Source organism: Hippopotamus amphibius, chromosome 15 (assembly GCF_030028045.1).
Source record: "Hippopotamus amphibius kiboko isolate mHipAmp2 chromosome 15, mHipAmp2.hap2, whole genome shotgun sequence".
NCBI lineage: Eukaryota > Metazoa > Chordata > Mammalia > Artiodactyla > Hippopotamidae > Hippopotamus > Hippopotamus amphibius.
Genome location: NC_080200.1, coordinates 21507467 through 21535052, shown reverse-complemented (window position 1 = coordinate 21535052; position 27586 = coordinate 21507467). Strand labels below are relative to the sequence as shown.

At 38.6% G+C, this 27586-nt stretch overlaps 1 protein-coding gene across 1 annotated transcript in view; it reads right to left on the bottom strand.

Annotated features, from left to right (window-relative positions):
- Window positions 1-27586, bottom strand: part of NLRP3 (NLR family pyrin domain containing 3) — a 51934-nt gene that overhangs the window by 13900 nt on the left and 10448 nt on the right. The window contains exons 6-8 of the mRNA XM_057709232.1: window positions 25523-25690; window positions 22713-22883; window positions 21507-21677 (exon numbers count right to left, since the gene is read on the bottom strand). Coding sequence (XP_057565215.1) covers window positions 21507-21677; window positions 22713-22883; window positions 25523-25690 — 510 coding nt within the window. The remainder of the gene's footprint in view (window positions 1-21506; window positions 21678-22712; window positions 22884-25522; window positions 25691-27586) is intronic.

The following is a 27586-nucleotide window of genomic DNA, read 5'->3' as shown; positions in this document are numbered from 1 at the left end:
CAGTAATTCTAAAACATTTGTTTAACTATATGAGGTGATGGACATTAACTGTGGTAATCATTTCACAATATATGTATGTCAAGCCATTGTGCTATGCACCTTAAACTTATACAGTGCTATACATCAATTATACACCCAAAAAAAATTGAAAAAAAAAGTGAAAATAAATGTCTATTGCTTAAGCCACTACTTTTGTGGTCCTTTGTTACAGTGGCCGTAGAAAACCAATACACAGAGTATATTAAGATGAGTGGGTAGATGGACAGATAAATGGATGGATGATTGCTCATGTATAACAAAATGGAAACTTGCTCGTCAGCCTGTTGTAAATGGTTCTCTCAGGAAGTGAGCTGAAAAGGAGCTTTCACTTCTAACTTCACGTATCTGTATTATCTAATATTTTCACACTAAGCCTGCATTACATTTGTAATTAAAAAACTCACAAGTAGGGCTTCCTCGGTGGCACAGTGGTTAAGAATCCACCTGCCAATGCAGGGGACACGTGTTCGATCCCTGCTGCAGGAAGATCCCACCTGCCGCGGAGCAATTAAGCTCATGTGTCACTACTGAGCCTGCATGCTGCAACTACTGAAGCCTGCACACCTAGAGCCTATGCTTCGCAACAAGAGAATCCACTGCGATGAGAAGCCCGTGTGCCATACTGAAGAGTAACCCCCCACTCACCACAACTAGAGAAAGCCCGTGTACAGCAACAAAGACCCAAGGCAGCCAAAAATTTTAAAAAGTAAAAAAATTTTAAAAACCTGAACAAACTGACAAATCAGTAATTCTTCTTAAACCCACGAGAGAAGTGTGGTCACAGCACAATCTGCTGCCCCCCAAATTAGGGAAACACAGGAGCAAATAAAGAGAATCACAACTTCCTGAATCAGAAACCTATGAGCTTAAACCTCCATGAGAATCAGTGCCAAGACAGGAAAACCTGAATTGTAATTGACAAATAGCTAAAGGCCAGTTGTGGACAAGTCTGAAAGATAAAAACATCAGGGGGACCCAGTCATAGGGGGAACCTGCATACTTTTGTGAATTTTACCTCCAGGAGCTCAATCAGGTTCTCATACTAAATATCCGAGAAAAATCTTTCTGTGCTTCCAGCAGGGGGAGGAGTAAAGGAACCAGTTTAAAATACAAGCATGTGTCAGAGATATTGTGAGTTCAGTTCCAGACTACCATAATAAAACAAATATCACAACCAAGTAAGTCACATGAATTTTTTGGTTTCCCAGTGCATATAAAAGTTATGTTTACACTACAGTGTAGTCTATTAAGTGTGCAATAGCATTATGTCTAAAAACAAAAATGTGCATACTTTAATTAAAAAACACTTTATTGCTAAGAAATGCTAACCATCATCTGAGCCTTCAGTGAGTCATAATCTTTGCTGGTGGAAGGCCTTGACTCAGTGTTGCTGGCTGCTGACTCATCAGCGTGGTGGTTGCTGAGGGTTAGGGTGGCTGTGGAAATTTCTTGAAATAAGACAACAGTGAACAACAAGGTCCTACTGTGTAGCATGGGGAACTATATTCAATATTCTGTGGTGGGCCTCCCAGCTGGCAGTGGTTAAGAACCCATCTGCCAATGCAGGGGACATGGGTTTGTTCCCTGGTCTGAGAAGATCCCACATACTGTGAAGCAACTAAGCCTGCACACCACAACTACTGAGCCTGCACTCTAAAACCCACAAGCCACAACTATTGAGCCCACGTGCCTGAACTACTGAAGCCTGCACGCCTAGAGCCTGTGCTCCACAGCAAGAGAAGCCACCACAATAAGAAGCCTGTGCACCACAACAAAGAGTAGCTCCCGCTCTCCACAACTAGAGAGAGACCACTCGCAGCAGTGAAGACCCAACACAGCCTAAATAAATAAATAAATGTATTAAAAAAAAATATGGTAAGCCATAGTGGTGAAAAATATGAAAAAGAATGTATATATGTATAAAACTCTTAGAGGAAAACATAGGAAGAACACCCTTTGACATAAATCACAGCCAGATCTTTTTTGACCCACCTCCTAGAGTAATGGAAATTAAAACAAAAATAAACAAGTGGGACCTAATGAAACTTAAAAGCTTTTGCACAGCAAAGGAAACTATAAACAAGATGAAAAGACAACCCTCAGAATGGGAGAAAATATCTGTAAATGAATCAACAAAGGATTAATCTCCAAAATATATAAACAGTTCATGCCGCTCAATATCAAAAAAAAACAAAAAACCTAATCAAAAAATGGGCAGAAGACCTACATAGGCCTTTCTCCAAAGAAGACATACAGATGGCCAAGAGGCACATGAAAAGCTGCTCAACATCACTAATTATTAGAGAAATGCAAATCAAAACTGCAATGAGGTATCACATCACACTGGTTAGAATGGCCATCATCAGAAGATCTAAAAACAATATATGATAGAGAGGGTGTGGAGAAATGTGGAGAGGGTGTGGGAAACCTCTTGCACTGTTGGTGGAAATGTAAATTAATACAGCCACTATAGAGAACAGTATGGAGGTTCCTTAAAAAACTAAAAATGGAATTACCATATGACCCAGCAATCCCACTACTGGGCATATACACAGAGAAAACCATAATTTAAAAAGACATATGTGGGGCTTCTTTGATGGCAGAATGGTTAAGAATCTGCCTGTCAATGCAGGGGACATGGGTTCCATCCCTAGGCCAGGAAGATCCCATATGCCACAGAGCAACTAAGTCCATGCGCCATAACTACTGAGTCTCTGCTCTAGAGCCCTCAAGCCACAACTACTAAGCCCACATGCCACAAATACTGAAGCCCATGTGCCTAGAGCCCATGCTCTGCAATAAGAGAAGCCACCACAATGAGAAGCCCGAGCACTGCAACAAAGAGTAGCCCCTGCTCACCACAACTAGGGAAAGGCCATGTGCAGCAACAAAGATCCAACACAGCCAAAATAAATAAATAAATAATAAGATAAATCTTTAAAAACACACACACAAACCCAAAAAGACACATGCACCCCCATGTTCACTGCTGCACTATTTACAACAGCCAGGTCATGGAAGCAACCTAAATGTCCATCAACAGATGAATGGATAAAGAAGATGTGGTATATATATACAATGGAATATTACTCAGCCATAAAAAGGAATGAAATTGGGACATTTGTAGAGACATGGATGGACCTAGAGGCTGCCATACGGAGTGAAGTCAGAAAGAGAAAAACAAATATCATATATTAATGCATATATGTGGAATCTAGAAAAATGGTACAGATCAACCAGTTTGCAAGGCAGAAATAGAGACATAGATGTAGAGAACAAACATATGGACACCAAGGGGGAAAAGCTGTGGGGGGGGGAGCGGTGAATTGGGAGATTGGGATTGCCATATACACATTACTAATAAGAAAAAAGTATCAAATTGTACACTCTAAATATATGCAGTTTATTGTATCTCAATTATATCTCCATAAAAGTTCTTTAAAAAAAAGAATGTATATATGTGTAACTTAGTGACTTTGCTGTACAGCAGAAATTAACACAACATTGTAAATCAACTCTACCTCAATAAACATTTTTTTAAAAGACAACAATAAAGTTTACCACACTAACTGACTCTTCCTTTCACTTGAACACTTAGAATTGTAGGGTTTATAACTGGCCTAATTTCAATATTGTTGTGTCTCAGGGAATAGGGAGGTCCATTGAGAGGCAGAGAGACACGGGAATAGCCGATCTGTGGAGCACACACAGCATTTATCAATTACATTCACTGACTTATACAGTCTGTGGTGCCCCCAAAACAATTACAACAGAAACGTCAAAAATTGTTGATCATGGGTCATCATAACAAATACAATAATAATCAAAAAGAAGGAAATACTGCTAGAATTACCAAAATGTGACACAAAGACATGAAGTGTGGAAATGCTGTTGGAAAATGGTGTGAATAGACTTGCTCAACACAGGGTTGCCACAAACCTTTAATTTGTAAAAAAATGCACTGTCTGTGAAGCACAATAAAGCAAAGATAAATAAATGGAGGTATGCCTATATACCAGAGCACTCTGTTCTTTTCAATAATACTTGTTCTCATGAGAAAATAGTTACCCAAATCCTAACCTGCTGGGATATTATTAGTCTAACTGATGTTAGGAAAGGGAAATACTCAGCTTTAGCTCACTCTAGACATCCTGTTCTGCTAAGAAGGGAGGAAAAAACTGAGAAGCAGTTGAAAAGCACTAAGTTACAGTCCAGAGGTATAAGTTCAATAAAAGACTGAGACCTACTCATAGGATTATAGGATGCTTCCTCTCTCCCGCACTTCATTACCACATTACTAAAGTTCTATTTACAGTAGTTCCCTGTACCCAGTATATCATGTCCAAGTTTCAAGAAAAAGTTACAAAACATTTTAAATGGCAAAAAAATAAAGTTTGAAGAGACAAAGAAAACATCAAAACCAGAGTTGGGTATGTCAATAATGTGAAATTATCAGACCAGGAATTTAAAATAATTATGACTAATACCATAAGATCACTAATGGATTAAGTAGACAGCATGGAAGAATAGATAAGCAAAGTAAACAGAGAGATGGAAATTCCAAGAAGGAACTGAAAAGAAATCCTAGAGATTAAAACAGCAACAACAGGGACTTCCCTGGTGCTGCAGTGGTTAAGAATTCACCTGCCAATGCAGGGGACATGGGATCAATCCTTGGTCCAGGAAGATCCCACATGCAGAGCAACTTAGCATGCACACCACAACCACTGAGCCTGTGCTCTAGAGTCCATGAGCCACAACTGCTGAGCCTGCATGCTGCAACTACAGAAGCCCATGCACCTAGAGCCCATGCTCCATAAGAGAAGCCACTGCAATGAGAAGCCCTCACACTGCAACGAAGAGTAGCTCCTGCTCACCACAACCAGAGAAAGCCTGCACACAGCAATGAAGACCCAACAGAGCCAAAAATGAATACATAAATATTTAAAAACAACAACAACAACAACAAAAATAACACTGTAAAAGAAGAATGCCTTTGATGGGATTATTAGTACAAGGGACATAGCTGAGAAAAGAATCTTTGAGCTTCAGGATATCTCAATAGGAACCTCCAAAACTGAAAAGTAAACAGAAAAAAACCATAGAAAAAAAAATATCCAAGAACTGTGTAATAGGTATAAAAGTTGTGATAGGAGTGTAACACACACATAATGGGAATACCAGAAGGAGAAGAGAAAGGAACAGAAGAAGTACAGGAAACAAATACAACCATGAATTTCCCCAAAGTTAATGTCAGATGCCAAATAACAGATCCAGGAAGCTTGGAGAACACCAAGCAAGATAAATACTAAAAATGGTAAAAAAGAAAAGAAAAAAAAAACACCTATAGCTAGTCATATCATTCCCAGAACACAAAAATCAAAGGTATGGAAACACACATGACCCCAAATAGCCAAAGCAATCTTGAGAAAGAAAAACAGAACTGAAGGAATCAGGCTCCCTGACTTCAGATTATACTACAAAGCTACAGTAATTAAGACCATATGGCACTGGCACAAAAACAGAAATATAGATCAATGGAACAGGATTAGAAAGCCCAGAGACAAACCCACAAACATATGGTCACTTTATCTTTGACAAAGTAGGCAACAATATACAATGGAGAAAAGAAAGTCTCTTCAATAAGTGGTGCTAGGAAAACTGGAGAGCTACATGTAAAAGAATGAAATTAGAACACTTCCTAACACCACACACAAAAATAAACTCAAAATGGATTAAAGACCTAAATATAAGGCCAGACACTATAAAACTCTTAGAGGAAAACATGGGAAGAACACTCTACGACATAAATCAAAGCAAGATCCTTTTTGACCCACCTCCTAGAATAATGGAAATACTATAAAAAATAAACAAATGGGACCTAATGAAATGTTAAAGCTTGCACAACAAAGGAAACCATAAACAAGACAAAAAGACAACCCTCAAAATAGGAGAAAATGTTTGCCAGTGAAGCAATTGACAAAGGATTAATCTCCAAAGTATACAAGCAGTTCATGCAGCTAAATATCAAAAAAAAAAAAAAAACTCAGTACAAAAATGAGTGGAAGAGTTAAATAGACATTTCTCCAAAGAAGACATGCAGGTGGCCAACAAACACATGAAAAGATGCTCAACATCACTAATCATTAGAGAAATGCAAATCAAAACCACAATGAGGTGTCACCTCACACCAGTCAGAACGGCCATCATCAAAACATCGAGAAACAACAAATGCTGCAGAGAGTGTGGAGAAAGGGAACCCTCTTGCACTGTTGGTGGGATTGTGAATTGATACAGCCACTATGGAGAACAGTATGGAGATTCCTTAAAAAACTAAAAAGGGAACTACCATATGACCCAGCAGTTCCACTACTAGGCATATACCCTGAGAAAACCATATTTCAAAAAGAAACATGTAGCACAACGTTCATTGCAGCATTATTTACAATATCCAGGACATGGAAGCAATCTAAATGTCCATCAACAGATGAAGGGATAAAGAAGATGTGGTACATATATACAATGGAATATTACTCAGCTGTAAAAAGCAATGAAATTGAGACATTTGTAGAGACATGGATGGACCTAGAGTCTGTCATACGGAGTGAAGTGAGTCAGAAAGAGAAAGAGAAATATCATATAATAACACATATATGCAGAATATAGAAAAATGGTACAAATCAACTGGTTTGCAAGGCAGAAATAGAGACACAGATGTTGATAACAAACATATGGACACCAAGTGGGGAAAGCAGGGAGGGTTGGGGGGGAATGAATTGGGAGATTGGGATACCAAATTGTACACTCTAAATATATGCAGTTTATTGTATGTTAACTGTATCTCAATAAAAGTTCTTTAAAAAAAAAGAAGATATGGCACATATATACAATGGAATATTACTCAGCCATAAAAAGGAATAAAATTGAGTTATTTGTAGTGAGGTGGATGGACCTAGAGACTGTCATACAGAGTGAAGTGTATCAGAAAGAGAAAAACAAATACCATATGCTAACACATATATATATAATCTAGAAAAATGGTACTGATGAACAGTAGTGACCTGGCAGGTATAAAGATGCAGACGTAGAGAACTGACTTGAGGACACGGTGGGGAAGGCAAGGCTGGGACGTAGTGAGAGAGTAGCACTGACATATATACACTACCAAATGTAAAATGGATGGCTAGTGGGAAGCTGCTGCATAGCACAGGGAGATCAACTCGATGCTTTGTGATGACCTAGAGGGGTGGAATAGAGATGGTGGGAGGGAGGCTTAAGAGGGAGGGGATATGGGGATATATGTATATATATAGCTGATTCACTTTGCTGTACAGCAGAAACTAACACAACATTGTAAAAGCAATGACTCCAATAAAGATCTGAGGAAAAAAATCAAAAGTAAATGAAAAATCATGAAAGAAGCCAGAGGGGGGAAAATACTTTATCTGTTTCCAGAGCAAAGATAAGAATTACAACTGGCTTATTTTCAGAAACTATGCAGGGACTTGCCTGGTGGTCCAGTGGTTAAGAATCCACCTTCCAATGCAGGGGACACAGGTTCGATCCCTGATCAGAGAAATGAGATTCCACGTGCCACCAGACAAGTAAGCCCGCGTGCCAGAACTACTGAGCTCATGGGCCTCAACTAGAGAGAAACCCACGTGCCACAACAAAGATCCCACCTGCCACAGCTAATACCCAACGCAGCCAAAACTAACTAAATAAAAGAATTATTTTAAAAAAAGAAACCATGCAAACACAAGAGAGTGGAGTGAAATATTTAGTGTTAAGAGAAAAAAAAATCCTAGAATTCTGTACCCTGTGAAATTAGCTATCAAAAAATGAAAGAGAAATACTTCCTCAGACAAACAAAATTGGGGAAATTTGTTGCCAATAGAATACCTTGCAGAAATGAAATGTTTCTATAAAGTTCTTTAGAGAGAAGGAAAATAATATACAATGGTGAGTCAAAACTTATCTGCACTCCAGTTATATTAAAACTTCCGTTGTCCACACTGCCTTATCAGCGCTTTCCATTCAAGGCTACTGTCTCCCCAGTCACTGCTGTGCAGGAATGAACATGTTACATCAGTTCATTTGTAACCGCAGTGCCAGCAAAAATGCATGACCCACTTGTGATTTGCACGAAAGAAGAGCAGCGTGCAGTAATTCATTTTTTTGTGGTCTGACGGTGTACTTGGTGCCGTTATTTATTGAAGACTTTGTGAGCAGTACGGAGAAAGTGTTTTGTCACAAAGAAGTGTGTACAAATGGATAGAGAAATTCAAGGAAGGTCTCACAAGTGTTAGCTATCAGGAAGGAGCCAGATTCACTTCTGATGAAGAAGTGAAGACAGCAGTGCATTCATGGCTCGAAGCCTAAAATATTTTTAATGAGGCAATACGAAAGCTTGTTGACAGTTGGACAAAGTGTATTGAAAAGCAAGGAGATTATGTTGAAAAACTGATGTATTTGTCTTTTCTAAAAGTTAATTAAAATAAATTTCTACAGCCAGAGTGAGGATAATTTTTGACTCACCCTCACACATCAGATGTGCATACAGAAAGGAAGGGCACCAGAGAAGGAAAAAGTGAAGGTAAAGTAAAAACTTTTCTTTTTCTTTCTCTTAATTGATCAGATAACATCATGTTCAAAATAATACCAACAATGTATTCAATTATTTATATTTACGTGTATATATATGCTTATGTATAAGTTAATAAATGACAGCAATTATACAAGGGACAGAAAGGAGGAATTAGGATTACTTTGTTATGAAAAGGTATTCACACTGTGAAGTGGTATAGGGTTATTTGAAAGTAGACAGATTAGTTGTAAATATGTGTTACAAACTCTGGAGCAACCAACAAGAAAGTTTTTTTAAAAGTAGAATGGAAGGAATCCTGGCTGTCCAGTGGTTAGGACTCAGTGCTTTCACTGCTGCGGGCTGGGTTCAATCTCTTGTCGGGGACCTAGGATCCCACAAGCTGGGTGGCACGGCCAAAAGAAAAAAAAGAAAAAAGTATGATGGATATATTAAGAAAAGAGACAAAGTGGAATTATATAAAAGGTCCAATTAAAGGCAAAAGGCAAAAAAAGACATGAAGACAAAAATAAGATCAAAGAACAACAGCAACAAATGGAAAACAGGAACAAATATGAGATATCAATCCAACTGTGTCAATAATTAATTTGATTATCAATGATTTAAATGAACCAGTTAAAAGACAAGTATCAGAGAGTGAACAAAAAATAAGACCCAACTGTATATTGTCTATAAGAAATCCACCTAAAATATAAACACAGATTAAAAGTACAGGAATGCCATACAAAAAAAATAAACTCAAAATGGATTAAAGGCCTAAATGTAAGACTGGACACTATAAAACTCTAAGAGGAAAACATACGCCACTCTATAACATAAACCATAGCAAGGTCCTTTTTGACCCACCTCCCAGAATAATGGAAATAAAAACAAAAATAAACAAATGGGACCTAACGAAACTTAAAAGCTTTTGCACAGCAAAGGAAACCATAAACTAGACAAAAAGACAACCCTCAGCATGGGAGAAAATATTTATAAATGAAGCAACTGACAAAGGATTAACCTCCGAAATACACAAGCAGCTCATGCAGCTCAATATCAAAAAAAAAAAAAAAAAAAACCAATCCAAACATGGGCAGAAGACCTAGACAGACATTTCTCCTAGGAAGACACACAGATGGCCAACAAACACATGAAAAGATGCTCAACATCACTCATCATTAGAGAAATGCAAGTCAAAACCACAATGAGGCATCACCTCACACCAGTCAGAATGGCCATCATCAAAACACCTACAAACAATAAATGTTGGAAAGGGAGTGGAGAAAAGAAAATCCTTCTGCACTGTTGGTGGGAATGTAAATTAATACAGCCCTATGGAGAACAGTGTAGAGGTTCCTTAAAAAACTAAAAATAGAACTACCATAAGACCCAGCAATCCCACTACTGGGCATATATCCTGAGAAAACCATATTTCAAAAAAAAACATGTACCACAACGTTCATTGCAGCATTATTTACAATAGCCAGGACATGGAAGAAACCTAAATGACCATCAACAGAAGAATGGATAAAGAAAATGTGGCACATATATACAATGGAATATTACTCAGCCATAAAAAGGAATGAAATTGAGTTATTTGTAGTGAGGTAGATGGACCCAGAGTCTGTCATACAGAGTGAAATAAATCAGAAAGAGAAAAACAAATACCATATGTTAAATCATATATATGGAATCTTAAAAAATGGTAATGATGAACCTAGTGACAGGGTAGGAATAGAGATTCAGTTGTAGAGAACGGACTTGAAGACATGGGACAGGGGAGGAAGGGGAAGCTGGGATGAGGTGAGAAGGTAGCACTGACATATATACACTACCAAATGTAAAATAGATGGCTAGTGGGAAGCTGCTGCAGAGCACGAGATGAGCTTGATGCTTTGTGAAGACCTAGAGTGGTGGGATGGGGCGGAGGAGAGAGGTTCAAGAGGGAGGGAATATGGGGACATATATATACATATAGCTGATTCACTTTGTTGTACAACAGAAACTAACACAATATTGTAAAGCAATTATACTCCAATAAAAATGAAAAAAAAAGTACACGAATATATGTATATATACATATGCAATAGAAAATTATTCAGGCCTAAAAAAAGAAGGAAATCCTGCCATTTGTGACAATATGAAGGATCCCAGAGGACATTATATTGTGACATAAGCCAGAGAGAGAAAGACAAAGATCACATAATCTCACTTATATGTGAATCTAAAAACAAAAAACAAAAATAAATCATGCCAAACTCATAGTTAACAGAGTAGAATGGGGGGTTTCCAGAGGTTGCAGGGATGGGGAAAAAGGGGAGATATTGATCAAAGGGTACAAACTTTCAATTATAAGATAAATAAATTCTGAAGATTGAATATACAGCATGGTGACCATAGTTAATAAGCTGTATGTTTGATATTTGCTAAGAGTAGTTTCAAGTGTTCTCACCACAAAATAAAAGGTAATAACGTGATAGGTATGTTAGTTAGCTTGCTTGTGGAAATTAGTTCACAATGTACACATATATAAAAACATAATGCGGTGTAGAGACCAAATGTATGGATACGATGGGGGAAGGAGGGGTGGGAGGAACTGGGAGATTGGGATTGACATATATGCACTATTGATACTATGTATAAAATAGATAAATAATGAGAACCTACTGTACAGTACAGGGAACTATAAATGTGTGGTGACCTAAATGGGAAGGAAATCCAAAAATGAGGGGAATATATGTATATGTATAGCTGATTCATTTTGCTGTACAGTGGAAACTAACACAACATTGTAAAGCAACTATACTCCAATAAAAATTAATTAAAAAACTTTTTTAAATTTCTTTGTGCTTCTGTTTACTATAGCCAGGATGTGGAAGCAACCTAAATGCCCATCAACAGCTGAGTGGATAAAGAAGATGTGGCACATATATACAGTGGAATATTACTCAGCCATAAAAAAGAATGAAATTGAGTTATTTGTAATGAGGTGGCTAGACCTAGAGTCTGTCATACAGAGCGAAGTAAGTCAGAAAGAGAAAAACAAATACAGTATGCTAACTCATATATATGGAATCTAAAAGAGTGGTACTGATGAACCCTGTGACAGGGCAAGAATAAAGATGCAGATGTGGAGAACGGACTTGAGGACACAGGGTGGGGGGTGGGGCAATGGGAAAGCTGGGATGAAGTGAGAGAGTAGCTTTGACATATATACACCACCAAACGTAAAATAGATAGCTCGTGGGAAGTTCCTGCATAACGTAAGGAGACAAACTCAATGATGGCTGATGACTTAGAGGGCCAGCGCAGGCAGGGATGGAGAGAGTCCCGGGAGGGTGGGGATATGTGTATAAATACAGCTGATTCATCTTCTGTACCTTAAAAATTGGCACAGCATTGTAAAGCAATTATATTCCAATAAAGAGCTTAAATAAAAAATTAAGCAAATAAATAAATAAATAAAAATAAAAAATAAATTTCTTTGTGCTTAAAAAAATCATGTGGTACATGTTAAATATATATGACTTTTATTGGTCAATCACACCTCAATAAAGCTTGAATTTTTTTTAATTTAAAAAATAAAGCTGGAGTAGCTCTATTATTCTCAGACAGAGCAGCCTATAGAGCAATGAAAGTTACTAGGGATAAAGAGGGACATTATATGATGATAAAGGGGTAATTTTTCAAGAAGACATAATAATCTTGAACATACGTGTGCCTAAAAAAGTCAAAATACGTGAGGCAAAACTGATAGAACTGCAAGGAAAAAATATATATATTTATCTACATTGCTGGAGACTTCAACACCCCTCTACCCCTCTATCAGAAATGAACAGATCCAGCAGGCAGAAAATGAGTAAGGACATAATTGAACTCAGCATATTATCAATAAACTGAAAATAATTGACATCTCTGTGTGATTGCCAAGGGGGGATGGGGGTAGGGGAGGGAGGGATTGGGAGTTTGGGCTTAGTAGATGCAAACTAATATATATACAGAATGGATAAGTGACAAGGTCCTACTACATAGCACAGGGAACTATATTCAAGATCCTGTGATAAACCATAATGGAAAAGAATATGTAAGAGAATATACATACATACATATATGTGTATATATGTGTATATGTATAATTGAATCACTTTGCTGTACAGCAAAAATTAACACAACATTGTAAATCAACTATATTTCAATAAATAAATTTAAGAAAAATAATTGACATCTATGGACTACTTCATCCAACAACAGAGGAATACACATTCTTCTCAGGCTCACACGTAACAGTCACCAAGACCACATTATCAGTCATAAAACATATCTTAACAAGTTTAAAAAGCAAATCAGACCGCAATCAAATGAAACTAGAAATAAATAATAGAAAGATAGCTGGAAAATTCCAAAATACATGGACAATAAACGGCACACATTTTTTTTCATGTTAATTACTGTGATTTACTTATGACATCTTCCCCTTTTCCAGAATATTTATTAATTATTCTTTGTGTAATCCCAAGGTACATTATTAATGCAAATCAAAGGACAGTTTAGTTGTAAAGATTAATGACCCAGGCAAAGTAACTTTGAGCACGGAATTCCATAACACAGTCAATTTTCTAAACAACACATTTCTAAATAAAGCATGAGTCAAGGAAGAAATCTCAAAAGAAATTTTAAAATATTTTAAACTAAGTGAAAATAAAATACAACTTAAAATTTGTGGGATGAAGCAAAAGCAGTGCTTAGATGGAAATTTATAGCAAGGAATGCACGTATTAGAAAGGAATAAAGATCTAAAATCAATCATCTAAGCTTCAACGTTAGAAAACTAAAAGAGCAAGTTAAATTCAAAGTAACCAGAAGAAAAGCAATAAAAATTAGAGCAGAAATCAATGAAAATGAAAACAATAAATTCTTATCAAGAAAATCAATGAATCCAAAAACCAATCTACTGAAAAGATGAATAAAATTGATAAATTTCTAGCCAGGCTAATGAAAGGGAAAAAACGAGAAGACACAAATTACTAATAACAGAAATGAAAGAAGGGAAATATCTGCAGTTCCCTAAAATATTAAAAGAATAATAAAGGAATCCTAAAAACAATTCTATGCCCACAAACTTTTAACTTAGACAAAATGAACTAACTCTTGAAGGACAAAATTTGCCAAAATTCAAATAAGAAGAAATAGACAATCCGAATAGAACTTTATGACAAATTCACTGATGAATTCTAGCAAATATTTAAGGAAGAAATTTTACCAATTTTCTACAACTTCTTTCAGAAGAGAAAGGCAAAGGGAACACTTCCAAACTCATTCTATGAGGCCAGCATTACCCTAATATCAAAACCAGACAAAGATGTTATAAGAAAAGAAAATTATAAATATCTCTTATGAACAAAGGTGCAAAAATCCTCAATAATATATTACCAAATTGAATCCAACAATGTATAAAGAGTTATATATAATGATCACATGGAATTTATTCCAGGTATTCAAGACTGAATCAATGTTTGAAAATCAATTACTACAGGGACTTCCTAGATGGCGCAGTGGTAAAGAATCCGCCTGCCAATGCAGGGGACATGGGTTCGAGCCCTGCCCTGGGAAGATTCCACATGCCACGGAGCAACTAAGCCCATGCGCCACAACTATTGAGCCTGTGCTCTAGAGCCCGTGAGCCACAACTACTGAGCCCATGTGCCACAACTATTGAAGCCCACGCGCCTAGGGCCTGTGCTCCACAACAAGAGAAGCCACTACAATGAGGAGCCTGCGCACCACAATGAAGAGTAGCCCCTGCTCTCAGCAACTAGAGAAAGCCCGTGTGCAGCAACGAAGACTCAGCACAGCCAATAAATAAATAAAATAAATAAATAAATTTATAAAAAAAAAAGAAAATCAATTACGACAACCCATCACATCAACAGAGTATAGAAAAAAATTACAAGATCATATCAATAGATACAGAAAAAGCATTTGACAAAATATAACACCCATTCATGATAAAAGTACTCAGCAAACTAGGAATGGAGGGGAACACACTCAACTTGTTTTAAAAATATCTACAAAAAACCTTCTGCTAACAACATACTTAAAGGTGAAGAACTTAAAGTTTTCCCACTAAGATTAGGAAAAAGACAAGGATGTCCCCTCTCACCACTCCTTTTCTTCATCATAATAGATGCCCTAGCTAATGCAATAAGACAGCAAAAGGAAAAATAATAAAAGATATACAGACTGGGAAGAAAAAAATAAAGCTGTGTTCACAGAGGACATGATCTTCTATACAGAAAATCTGAAAGAACTGACCAAAAATCTCCTAGAATGAAAAAGCAATTACACCATGGTTTCAGGATACAAGGTTAATATGCAAAAATCCATCACTTTCCTATGCTGGCAATGAACAAGTAGAATTTGAAATAAAACACAATACCATCTATAGTAATACCCAAAAACTGAAACATTTTAACCGAACAGGACCCTATGAAACCTTCCCAGAACAGACCACCATCTATGTCCTCCACCCGCCTTTTGTCTTTAGAAAAACTTTAGTCAAAGAATAAATTTAATCAGAGAAATGAGAACATGCAGAAAAGAAAGGAAAACAGTCAAGCAAGACAAAATATTAATACCTTAGTCATTAAACAAAGTCAAGGATCTTTAGTTCTTCCTCAAGGACTATAGATAATACAGTATTCTGAGTCATGTCCTTTGAGCTGTTTTGTGGATACTGAAACCCCCACCAGATGGAAGAAGTTAACTGTATGCTGCCCACAAGCATGTAGACCCCAGACCAGATGGAACCAGGTTAATGATGCTGACTCCCAATTACCTCTCCACCAACCAATCAGAAGAATGTCCATGAACTGACCATGCCCTGGTCCTTGAACACTGTATGACTCCTTACTACACCCTCCGGGGGGGACACACAGTTTTGAGGGAATTAGCCCACTGTGGCCCCCTTTGCCTGGCAAAGCAATAAAGCTATTCTTTTCTACTTCACCCAAAATTCTGTCTCTGCATTTCTATTCAGCACAGGTGAACAGAGGCTGAAATATGTACAAGATCTACATAAGGAAAACTACAAAACTGATAAAGGAAATCAAAGAACTGCACATATGGACAGACATTTCATGTTCATGAATAGGAAGACTCAATGTTGTCAAGATGTCAGTTCTGCCCAACTTGATCTATAGAGTCAATGCAGTCCCAATAAAATTCCCAGCAAGCGTTTTTGGTTTTTTTGCTTGTTTGTTTGTTTTTTGCAGATATTGACAAAATGATTCTAAAGTTTATACGTAGAGGCAAAATACCCAGAATAGCCAACACAATAGTGAAGAACAAAGCTGGAGGACTGACATTACTCAACTCAAAGACTGTACAAAAACAGTAATGAGGACAAAAGAATAGACAAGTTGATCAATGGAACAGAATAGAGAGCCCAGAAATAGAGGCACATAAATATAGTCAACTGATCTTTGACAAAGGAGCAAGGTCAAAGATAAATTCTTTCAACAAATTGTGCCGGACAACTAGACATCCACATTCAAAAATTGAATCCAGACACTCACACACTTCACAAGAAATAATTCAAAAGATTAACTCAAAATAGACCTAAATGTAAAACACAAAACTATAAAACTCCTAGAAGATAATATATGAGAAAATCTAGAGGACTTTGGGTTTGGCAATGACTTTTTAGATACAACACCAAACTCGTGATCCAGGAAAGAAAAAATTGATAAGGTGGACTTTACTTAAATTAAGATTTTCTTCTCTGGGTAAGACACTGTTAAGAGAATAAAAAGACAAGCTACACTGGGAGAAAATATTTGCAAAAGATATATCTGATAAAGGACTGCTATCCAAAATATACAAAGAACACTTAAAACCCAACAGTAAGAAAACAAACCAGCCAGCCAAAAAATGGGCCAAATGCCTTAACAGACACCTTATCAAAGAAGATGTACAGATGGAAAATAAACTTATGAAAAGATGCTCTACATCATATGTCATCAATGAAATGCAAATTAAAACAACAGTTAGATACCACCACACACATAGCAGAATGGCCAAAATCTGGTACACTGAAAACACCAAATGCTGGCAATGACATGGAGCAATAGGAACTCTCATTCATTGGTGATGGGAATGCAAAATGGTATAGCCACTTTGGAAGAGAGTTCTGCAGTTTCTTATAAAACTAAACTTTTTGTTATACTATCCAGCAATATCACTCCTTGGTATTTACCCAAAGGAGCTGAAAACTTATGTCCACGTAAAAGCCTGTAAACAGATGCTTATGGAAGCTTCGTTCACAATTATCAAAACTTGGAAGCAACCAAGACATTCTTCGTTAGGTGAATGGATAAATAAACTGGTACATCCAGACAATGGAATACTAGTCAGAGCTCTAAAGAAACGGCAAAAACTTAAATATGTATTACTAAATAAAAGGAGCCAATCTGAAAAGGCTACTTATTGTATGATTCCAACAGTATGACATCCTGGTTAAGGCAAAACTATGGAGACAGTAAAAAGATCAGTGGTTACCAGGGATTAGAGGTGAGTGGTGGGAATAGACCAAGCATGGAGGATTTGGGGGGGGGAGGGGGTAGTAAGTCTACTTTCTATGTTGCTACAATAGTAGATATATATCATTATACAATTGTCCAAACCCATAGAACATACAAAACGAAGAGTGAACCCTAATGTAAACTATGAACTTTGGGTGATTATGGTACGTCAACGTAGGTTCATCAAGTGTAACAAATGTACCACTCTGGTGGGTGATGTTGACAATGGGAGATATTATGCATATGTGAGGTAGGGGACATATGGGAAACCTCTGTAGCTTCCTCTCAATTTTTCTGTGAATCTAATTCCACTCTAAAAAAATGTCTATTTAAAAAGGAAAAAAAGCACAAGAGCAATATCTAGGTTTAAGATCTGTTTGGGGAGTCACCTGTATACAGGTTGTTTTCAAAGTCAAGGGGCATATGAGAGTTCTCAGGGAGTGCAGAAATATTTAGTGAAAAAGAAAACCAATGGTGAAGTCCCCAGACCACTGGAAGAGATGTCAATGCACAACCCAAAGAAGCAGAAACTCTAAAATTATCAGGAAGGGCTGAGCAGTGCCCTAAAAACAAGAAAGAAGCGTTTCAAGGAGGAAATGATGAACAGAATTAAAAGCAAGAGATTTCAACTAGGATTAGGACTGAAGAGGATCTACAAGAGTCAGAAACGGGATCACCGAAGGTCAACTGAGAGTTTAGGCTCTGAGTCTCTTCACTTCTTTTTACTTTGTGTGGAGTGTTTTTCCCTGGTTCCTTCACGGCTCTCACCCTCAGTTTAGTTAGTACCTGATCCCATGTCACCTGCATGAGAGGTGTTTACTGAACCCCTGGGCAAGGAAGCAGTCCTCACTGTCGCTCCAGTTTTTATGAGACCACTTACATATATTGTATATTATTTTGCTTGTCTATTGTCTAGTGTTTATCACCTCCTATGAGAATGTTTGTGAAAATAGGGTCTTGGTTTGTTTTACTCGCTGCTACTGTCAGCACCCATAACTGAGCCCCCAGAGTACCTGGAAAATAAAGGGGCCAAACCATATTTGTTGAAAAAACCAAGAGTAACAGAAGCCAAATTGCTGAGGCAGAGCAATAATACAAGGGAAGGAAATGAAGGCATTGAATATAGACTTCTTTTAGTGAAGAGTTTGGCAATATCTGAAGATGGGCTGCTGGGACAGGCCCAAGGAGGTAACAGAGTTTTGTGAACATCTACAGATGATTCCTCAGTAAAGACCCTTCCTGCTGTATTTGGTGCTGATCTGGCTGGTATTTATGTCAGTAATGTGAATGAAGACATTTACAGTTTGTTTGTTATATGTCTAGGTATTAGGGACAGGATCATGATTCACAAATGCCTAGTCAATGAGTCAAAAGAAAAATAAGATGAAATTCAACAGAGCTTAAGGTGAGGTCCCACACAGGTTGGAGAGAACAGGATACACAAGCCTTCTAGAGAGCCTACTAGCAACTCTTCATGAGGCAGTGTTATGCTGGAGTTATGGGGTGTGTGGTGGGTCACACTGGACTATATCTGCATTGGGTTCCACTGCCTTTAAGCTCTTTGAGCCTCATTTTCTCCTCTTTAATTTGGAGACACTGATACCTACTTGGTGTAGTTTTTATGGGGCCAACTGAAATAACCCATGCAAAGAACATGGAAGAGCAGTGATACGAGGCTAAGTACATATATCTGTCAACTATAAATTGGAACTTGCCATCTGCCTGTACAAGAATTAAATCATTTTGCACTCCTGTAGCAACTGACCTTCCACATTCCCTGAAGGGAATTCAGGGTGGAGACCAGGAATGAGGCACTCTGTGCTCTGGAGGATGGGCAGAACAGGTCTTCAGATAGTTAGATGTTTTCAGGAGCTGATTTTATAAGCCCAACACTAGTATCCCCTCATATCTAGAAAAGCACTAAATCCCTACATGGTGACATCTGCTCCTCGTGACTAGCAGAAACCCACTACAAAAAAAAATGTGTTTGACTGCATGTACTCCTCCTTTACCAACAATACATATATACTAATCTTCCCCCTGCCTCTTTGGAACAGTTTCTCGGAGCTATCTGGGATGCTGTCTCCTGGGCTGCAGTCCTAATTTTGCTTCAAATAAACTCAACTTGCAGCTCTCACGTTGTGCATTTTTTTAAGTCGACATATCAGTGGGTATTTTTGTGGTGTAATGAGAAATACATTTAGTCTTTATCCCCCATTCCTGGCTCACAGGTCCTAAAACCCTTAGAATTTCCTGAGTGATAGGAATGTCTCTTGCTGTTCAAAGGAGCCCCTTTTGATCACACCTGAGTTTATGCTAATGAGGTAACTAAAGGTGGGGCCCCTAGATAGGTTCAGGATGGGCTGATTATCTGAAAAGCCAAGGGATTAGAAAGTTGGAACTTTCAGCCCCACCCACCAACTTCCAGGCAGGATAGGGGAGGAAGGCTGGAGATTAGGCTCTATAAAATCTCTTGAACAATGAGATTTGGAGACCTTCCGGGTTGGTGAATGTATCCATATGCCAGGAGGATAAAGCATCTCAACTCCACGGGGATAGAAGCCCCTTGGCTCCAGACCCTTCTGTACGTCACCCTATGTGTCTCTTCATCCGACTATTCATTTGTACCCTTTATGACATCCTTTACTAAAAAATGTAAACATAAGTAAAGTATTTCCCTGATTTCTGTGAGTCATTCTAGCAAATTTTCCCATCTGAGTAGGGGGCCATACAAATCCTCAATTTGTAGCCAAGTCAGAAGGAAGTGTGAGTAATCTGGGGACCCACTACTTGCAATTGATGTCTGACATTGGCAGGGACGGGGGGAGGCAGCCTTAGCTGTAGGGTCTGCAATAACACTGGGTAGTTAGTGTCAAAATTGAATTGATATGGGGATATGTGTATAAAAACAGATGATTGAACTTGGTGTACCCCCCAAAAAAAATAAATAAAAAGAAAAAAGAAAAAAAAATTGAATTGACTTGTAAGACACCCAGTTGATGTCTGCAGAGAATTGGTTATTGGTGTTAGAAAACACCCCCAAAATGTGTATTATTATTTAAGGCAGACTTCCAGTAGAACTCATGATCTGATGTGATTGCCAAAAATATAAGGAAATCCCAGGCTTCACCAGTGACAGCATAGTGCCCTGCCACAGGAGGTAAAAGTTCCACCACATGTCTTTAGGAGTATAAGTTTCAGGTCTGGGCATGGCACTCCAAATAGGGACATTAACAGACCAACCCTCACCTAGGACAACATAACTAAATAAGTGAGGGTGCTAAGCCATATCCTAGTTAAAAATTTAGAGACATCCAGGCAAAAGATGGGAAGACCTAGAGTGTGAGTGTTTTCTCTGAGGAATTGACATCAGCATCTCTTAGCAGACCCTGGGGAGCAGATCAGGACCAATGCACAAAAAACAAAGAAGGGGCTACATAGAAATAAAAATTGCAGGCACTGCAGCAATGACTAGCATGCTTAGAAGTTTCCACGTGTAAAACAGGTGACTATCCACATGAATGTCTTAGAAGCAAGTGTTTCGCTCAGTGATGAACTGGGCTGCACAATTCCTAAGGGTTCTTTCAACTCTGAGAATCTCCGTGTTTATATCTAATAGGGAAGAACAAATCTGACTGCATATTATATCTGGTTCTTTTACTTTAACCTTTGTGCTCTGTTGCCTGTGCTTAGTCATGCTGGCTCAGCACCTTTGTAAGAGAATGTTGCCTATAGCCTGAAATATACAGAATAGCCTATTCTCAAGGCTCTGACCTTTAAGAGTCCATTCATTTGGAGATAAAGAGTTGCAGAACAGGGAAAAACATCTGTCTTGTTGGAGGTTTACAGGAACAGTGTGAATTGGATAGCAGCACAAGAACAATGAATTCCAACACCTCAGAGTTTGCAACAACTAACCACGCTCCTCCCTTAACTTGCCCTTAAAAATGCTTTACTGAAACCCTTAAAGGAGTGCAGGGTTTGAGGGGGCATGAGCCACCCATCTCCTTGCATGGCCCTGCAATAATCCTTTCTCTACTCCAAATGCCAACATTTCAGTTTGCTTGGCCTCACTGTGTTTTGGGCACATGAACTTGCTTGTGTTCAGTAACATATAGACTTAACTTACTAGCAGTGGGTAGTATCTAGTGCTTCAAACTACTTCAGATATTGTCTTTTCCATTCTCTACCCTCAACTCCACCTGATTAATCTTTTTTAGAGCAACCCCCATTCACATTTTCCAAATCAGGCATCCCAGAAGATAAGTTGCTTTACTGCAGAGATGTTCATGAAGACTTACCCCAGTTTCTGCAGGTTACATTGTGGATTCTTTGCTTTTTCACATAAAATTCCAACTCCTGAGTCTCCCAGAGCATTTTCCCCCAAGTAGAGTCTGGTCAGGGAATGGTTGGTGCTCAGGACGGATGCGAGATCCTCACAGCACACTGATGTGAGACAGCAACTGACCAACCTTCCAGAGAGATGGGAGAATGTCACAACACCTCTCTCACCCCACTCCCCACTCTGCTGTGACTCAAGGAAGCACTGTCCTGCCCTTGTCTACAGTCCAGTCCACACATGGGAAGAGTACATCCAAGCTCTCTATTAACTTCTTGTTTCTTTTTCTGTTTGGTATAACAGCATGTAAACACCTTCCAAGCCCATGCAATGTTAGAACATCTTCCCAGATCTCTACATTTATTTTTATTGTGGTAAAATATGCATAACATAAAATTTACTATTGTAAACATTTATAAGTGCTACAATTCAGTAACACTTAAGTACATTCACATAATTGTACAATTATCACCATTCTTCATCTCCAGAACTCTTTTCATCTTCCCAAACTGAAATTCTGTACCCATTAAATAACTCCCAATTCCCCTTCCCCAGCCCCTGGAAACCACCATTCTACTTCTTGTCTCTATGAATTTGACTATTCCAGGTACTTCATATAAGTGAAATCATACAATATTTGCCCTTTTTCTTCTGGCTTATTTTACTGAATATATAGTCCTGTTTTGCTTTGCTTTTTTATAAGAGCCACCCTAATGGGTGTGAATCAGCCCTACCATTTTCAAGTGCTTTCTTGTCTTCTTCAAAATTCAAGTCTCCCAGAGGCATCCAATGAAGAGCTGCATAGAATGTCAAGTGTCTGCATTGCTTTAGCACCATTTTTCCTATTCACTGTGGACCAAGGCCTTGTCATCAAGTCCCAAAATTCTTCTAAAGCAATGTAATACATTGGTTTTATTTTCTCAGCTAGGTTGTAAATACCTTAAAGGTAAGCATGATAGTTATGATTTTTTAAGTTCTCCCTGCAGGGCTGAGTATGTGGCTTTTCCTACAACAAACACTAACTGAACCAATTGTTGACAAACACTGAGAGATAAACACAGGGAATCCTCTGAGTAGCCAAGGCCACTCTCACTAAAATTCTAACCCATCATGGCGCATTGAAGCCACAGCTCATGCTTCTTCATGAGGGAAATTAGTTCAGACTCACCAGAGCTTCTTCAGATTGCAGAATAGATGTCTCAGTCCCACACACAAAAGTCTGATCCCAAAGTCTCCCAGGGCATTGTGGCTCAGATCCAGTTCCACCAGTTTCTGATTGTTGCTCAAGACCGAGGAGATGTTAAAGCAGCACTGATGGGAAAGGCAACACTGCCCCAACCTTCATGCCAAGCACAGAAACAGAAAATGTCAGAACATGAGCTGCTTTTCTGTCACTGCTTTCTGGTCTATGTTGGTTTTTAGCACCAGGCAGGGGCACTGTATTCTCATGTTACAAAGAGAAAGTTATAACTAAATCTTCATGAAAGAAAGTGTCATCTTATTAGAACTCCAGACTACAGCTCAAGACACATTGGGAAGTTAGTTCTCGGGCTCACTGGCTCACAGTCTGAGACCACAGCTGCCAGTCAACTCCCTCCGTAAATAACTGGCAACTCTCGAGTATATAAATGGCATGTTCCTGTTTTGTAAATGAAAACAATGGTGAACCTATGGGTTCCGCCTCTTTACCATATGTTCCTAACAGTTGAAACTCCCTCAGATACTGTTCTCTCTAGGGTTGCACCACCTACCTGTTCTCTTTGCCAACCTTGTCCCTGCTATTCTGTTTGATAAGTTAATCCCAACCCTCCATCTAAACTGAAGGAGCAAGCAGCTCTGATTCTTGATTTGCTTTACACACACACACAGACACACACACACACCATCACCATCACCATCACCACCACCACCATCACCACTATCACCAACAACAACAATTGGTCCCTATCAGAAGAGCAAGAACAATATTCCAGCTCATTTCCAGGCTAATAGTTCAAATGTCCTAGAGCTTGTTGGATCATCTTTTCTGCCTCCATTTCCACACCAACTAGAAGCAGATAACTAGACCTCCATCTGCAAAACGTCTCATTCTCACCCATGTCTCCCTGTTTGCGTCTCACTTTCTGGAATCACACAGGGGCACCTACAGGGGTGACAGGAAGAGTGGCATGGGATAAAGGTGGAGAGGAAGGTTTAATGTCAAAACCAGTCAGAGCCTTCAAGGCAAGAAGAATATTTTATAATTTATCAAAAGAGCAAAGAAAAAGCACTTAAGCAAAGAAATGGCATGATCAAAGTATAATTTTCTAAATAATCCTCTGTCTTCTTTACAGAGAATGATTGTTGGTGGTAAAAGTATGCACAGATGCAGGGAGACGAAACAGCCAACATTCATTCAACATGTATTTTTGAGCACGAACAAGTGGTAAGAGCTTGTCCAGACATTATAGAGATAATTGCAGGACAAACATCAATCCCGTCATGAGAAGTTGATGGTCTTAGAGTCCATTGCAATATCCAGGCAAATAATGGTGGTTGTTGGACCTGGGCTGGGGGAGTTGAGCTATGCTGGGACCTGGGACTCTTTCCTGCAGTGCTTGCACCTGGACAAACATCTGCTTAAGCAACAGAATACAAAGAAACTATAAGACACTAAAAATAACTGCATGCGTGGGCAGTTGGGATCAATTATGAACAATAAGATACAAAAAAGTCAAAACCCAACTGCCATTTCTGAGGTGCCAGGAGCAAAAGCAGGGTACTGCGCATGGTTCCTGCACCCAGCACCACCAAGGGGGTAGGCAGACCACCTAAGCCACCCCTCTGGCCCTTACCCTCACCCTATTTAAGGAGCCAGCTCCCCCCCCCCCCCACTTCAGGGAGTGAGCAAGGGACCTGTTACTTGTTTTGGCTCCCTTGTGCTGTAGCATGAGCCCCAATAAAGCCTGAATTCATCCTCTGGCCTCTAATCAACTTCTATTGATTAAGGAGTCTAAGGACTCTAGTCAGTAACAGAGTGAGGATGAGGAAAAGTGGGCAATGGCTTGTGTAATAGGTAAAATATGACTGGTGATGGAGTGGTTATGATGAGCAAGAGAGGAAAGAATGAAAATGTCCTGGTGGTGGGCTTTAACGCTGGCTGTGTAGCTTATCAAAAGGGCAGATGTGTGATGAAAGAGGGCTGGAGGGATGGTCCATGCAACTGTGTGTTCAGCTCAGGGCATGTGAGTCTGATTCATAGTGTGGGCTCACAGCAAGCACTTTATTAATAAATCTACAAGAGATTCCCTGTGACAATTTAATCTATGCAAAATATTTTGATGGATTCCAGCCCAGGTAGCCATTGCTGTATTTGATGAAACTCTTTAATTCTCATCTATAAGCATGGCTAATGAAGAAATGGAATATACTAAAAGTCATGCCCTTTTATAACCCCATAAATGACTTATTTTCAGTTCCCCTTTATTCTTCTCCATCTGAAACTTCCCAAACAACTGTCCTCCAATCCATTTTGCCTTCCCACTTGTTCTAGGCTTAATTGTGTCCCCCCAAAAATTTCCTGTTGACATCTCAACACTTAGGACCTCAGAATGTGACTATATTCGGAGATACAGCTTTGAAAAGGTAATTAAGTTACAATGAGGTCATTAGGACAGACCGTAATCCAACATGACTTGCATCCTCATAAGAAAAAGAGATTAGACATACACAGAGACCATGTGAAGACACAGGGAGAGGACAGTCATCGACAAGCCAAGGAGAGATACTGCAGAAGAAACCAATCCTTCTGACAACTTCATCTTGGAACCGGGATTGAGAAAATTAATTTCTGTTGTTTAAGGCTCCCAGTCTATGGTACCTATGGTACTTTGTTATGACAGCCTTAGAAAACTAACAAATCACTAATCTGGTCGTTCTTCTCTCTCTCTCTCTCTCTCACACACACACACATACACACACACACACACGGGTTCTTACCACAATCTACGAATGTTACAGCCAGGTTGCTGGAGTGTTTCACATAACGCCTTCATCCCTGGGTCTCCCAAGCTATTGCCACTGAGGTTCAATTCAGTGAGATTCCAATTATTGCTCAGGACTGAGAAGATGCCCCTGCAAATGCTGGAGGTGAGATAGTTCACCAATCTAGAAATATGAAGAAAGGAAGGAGAGAAAATAAAGTCAATTTCTAAGAATAGCAAACTGAAGCTGGGAGCCAGGAATAGCTGACACCAGTTCAAAGGCCTCCCAGGAATTAAGAAATGAGTCACAGAACCAAAAGTTGTACACTGAGGAATGAAAAAGGCCAGAGGAGCCTTGGTGAGACTGCTCTGCACACCTTATGATTCAAAGAGTCTGTGATGAATGGATAAAGAAGATGTGATGTACACACACACACACACACACAATGGAATACTATTCAGCCATAAAAAAAATAATGAAATTTTGTTATTTGCAACAACATGGATGGACTTGGAAGGTATTATGCTAAGTGAAATAAGTGAAAGACAAATACTGTATGATATCACTTATATGTGGAATCTTAAAAATAATACAAATAAACTTATTTACAAAACAGAAAGAGACTCACAGACATACAAAACAAACTTACGGTTACCAAAAGGGAGGGGGGAGGAATAAATTGGGAGATTGGGATTAACATATACACACTACTATATATAAAATAGATAACCAACAAGGACCTATTGTATAGCACAGGGAACTATATTCAATATTTTGTAATAACATATAAGAGAAAAGAATCTGAAAAATTATACATATATATACACACATATATGAATCATTATGCTGTATACCCAAAACTAACATGACATTATAAATCAACTATACTTCAATTAAAGAAATAAAAAATAAAAATTAAATTAAATTAAAAAATAATGAAATTTTGTCATTGCAACAACATGGATGGACTTGGAGGGTATTATGCTAAGTGAAATAAGAGAAAGACAAATACTGTATAATATCACTTATATGTGGAATCTTAAAATTAAAACAAACTATTTAATATAACAAAAAGGAAACAGACACGGATATAGAGAACAAACTAGTGGTTACCAGTGGGGAGAAGGAAGGGAGAGGAGCAAGATAGGGGTAGAGGATTAAGAGGTACAAACTACTATGTGTAAAATAAATAAACTACAAGAATATATATTGTACAACACAAGGAATATAGTCAATATTTTATAACCATAAATGGAGTATAAACTTTAAAAATTGTGAATCACTATGTTATACACCTGAAACTCACATAATATTGTATATCAACTATACCTCAATAAAAAAATAATAATAATTAAAAGTAAAAATATTAAGAACGAGCCTGAGACTGTGGCTGATTGTGAATACCCTCCAGCCCCTCCCTCAGGCATCCTTCTCCTCCTTCATCAGTTGGCTGTCCTGCCCATGGCCCTGGACACGCTGCTAAGTGACCCAGAGACCAGTTCCCACACTGGCTGCACAATAGCATCAGCAGTGCTCTCAAAAGTCCCCAGGCCAGGTTATAGGAATAAAGTCAGAGTCTCTGAGGTGGGACCATGCATATTGATATTTTTAAGACTTCCAGGTGATTCCAAAGTTCAGCTCTTGTTAAAATGCAGATTCTGACTCCACAGGTCTAGGATCAGGTCTGCAATCCTGCACTTCTAACAGGCACCGGGTAGGTGGCCATGCTGCTGGCCTTTCAAAGCCTCTAGGACACACAAAGCAAGCTCCTGCCCTCAGAGGAAGGTAGCTGTCATCTAGCAAGACAGGCATCAGACTTTTCATCAGGAGTTTTAGTCTGAGTCTCTGCCAGCCTTCCTCACAGCTGTGTGATCTTGGTCAGGTGTCTGGTTTTCTCAGCCTCAATTTTATTTATTTTTTTTTTTAATTTTTTTATTGAGATATAATTGACATACAATAAACTGCCTATATTTAAAGTGTACAATTTGATACTTTTTTCTTAGTAATGTATATATGGCAATCCCAATCTCCCAATTCATCCCACCAGCCTCAATTTTAGACCCCTAGAGAGCAGGTCTT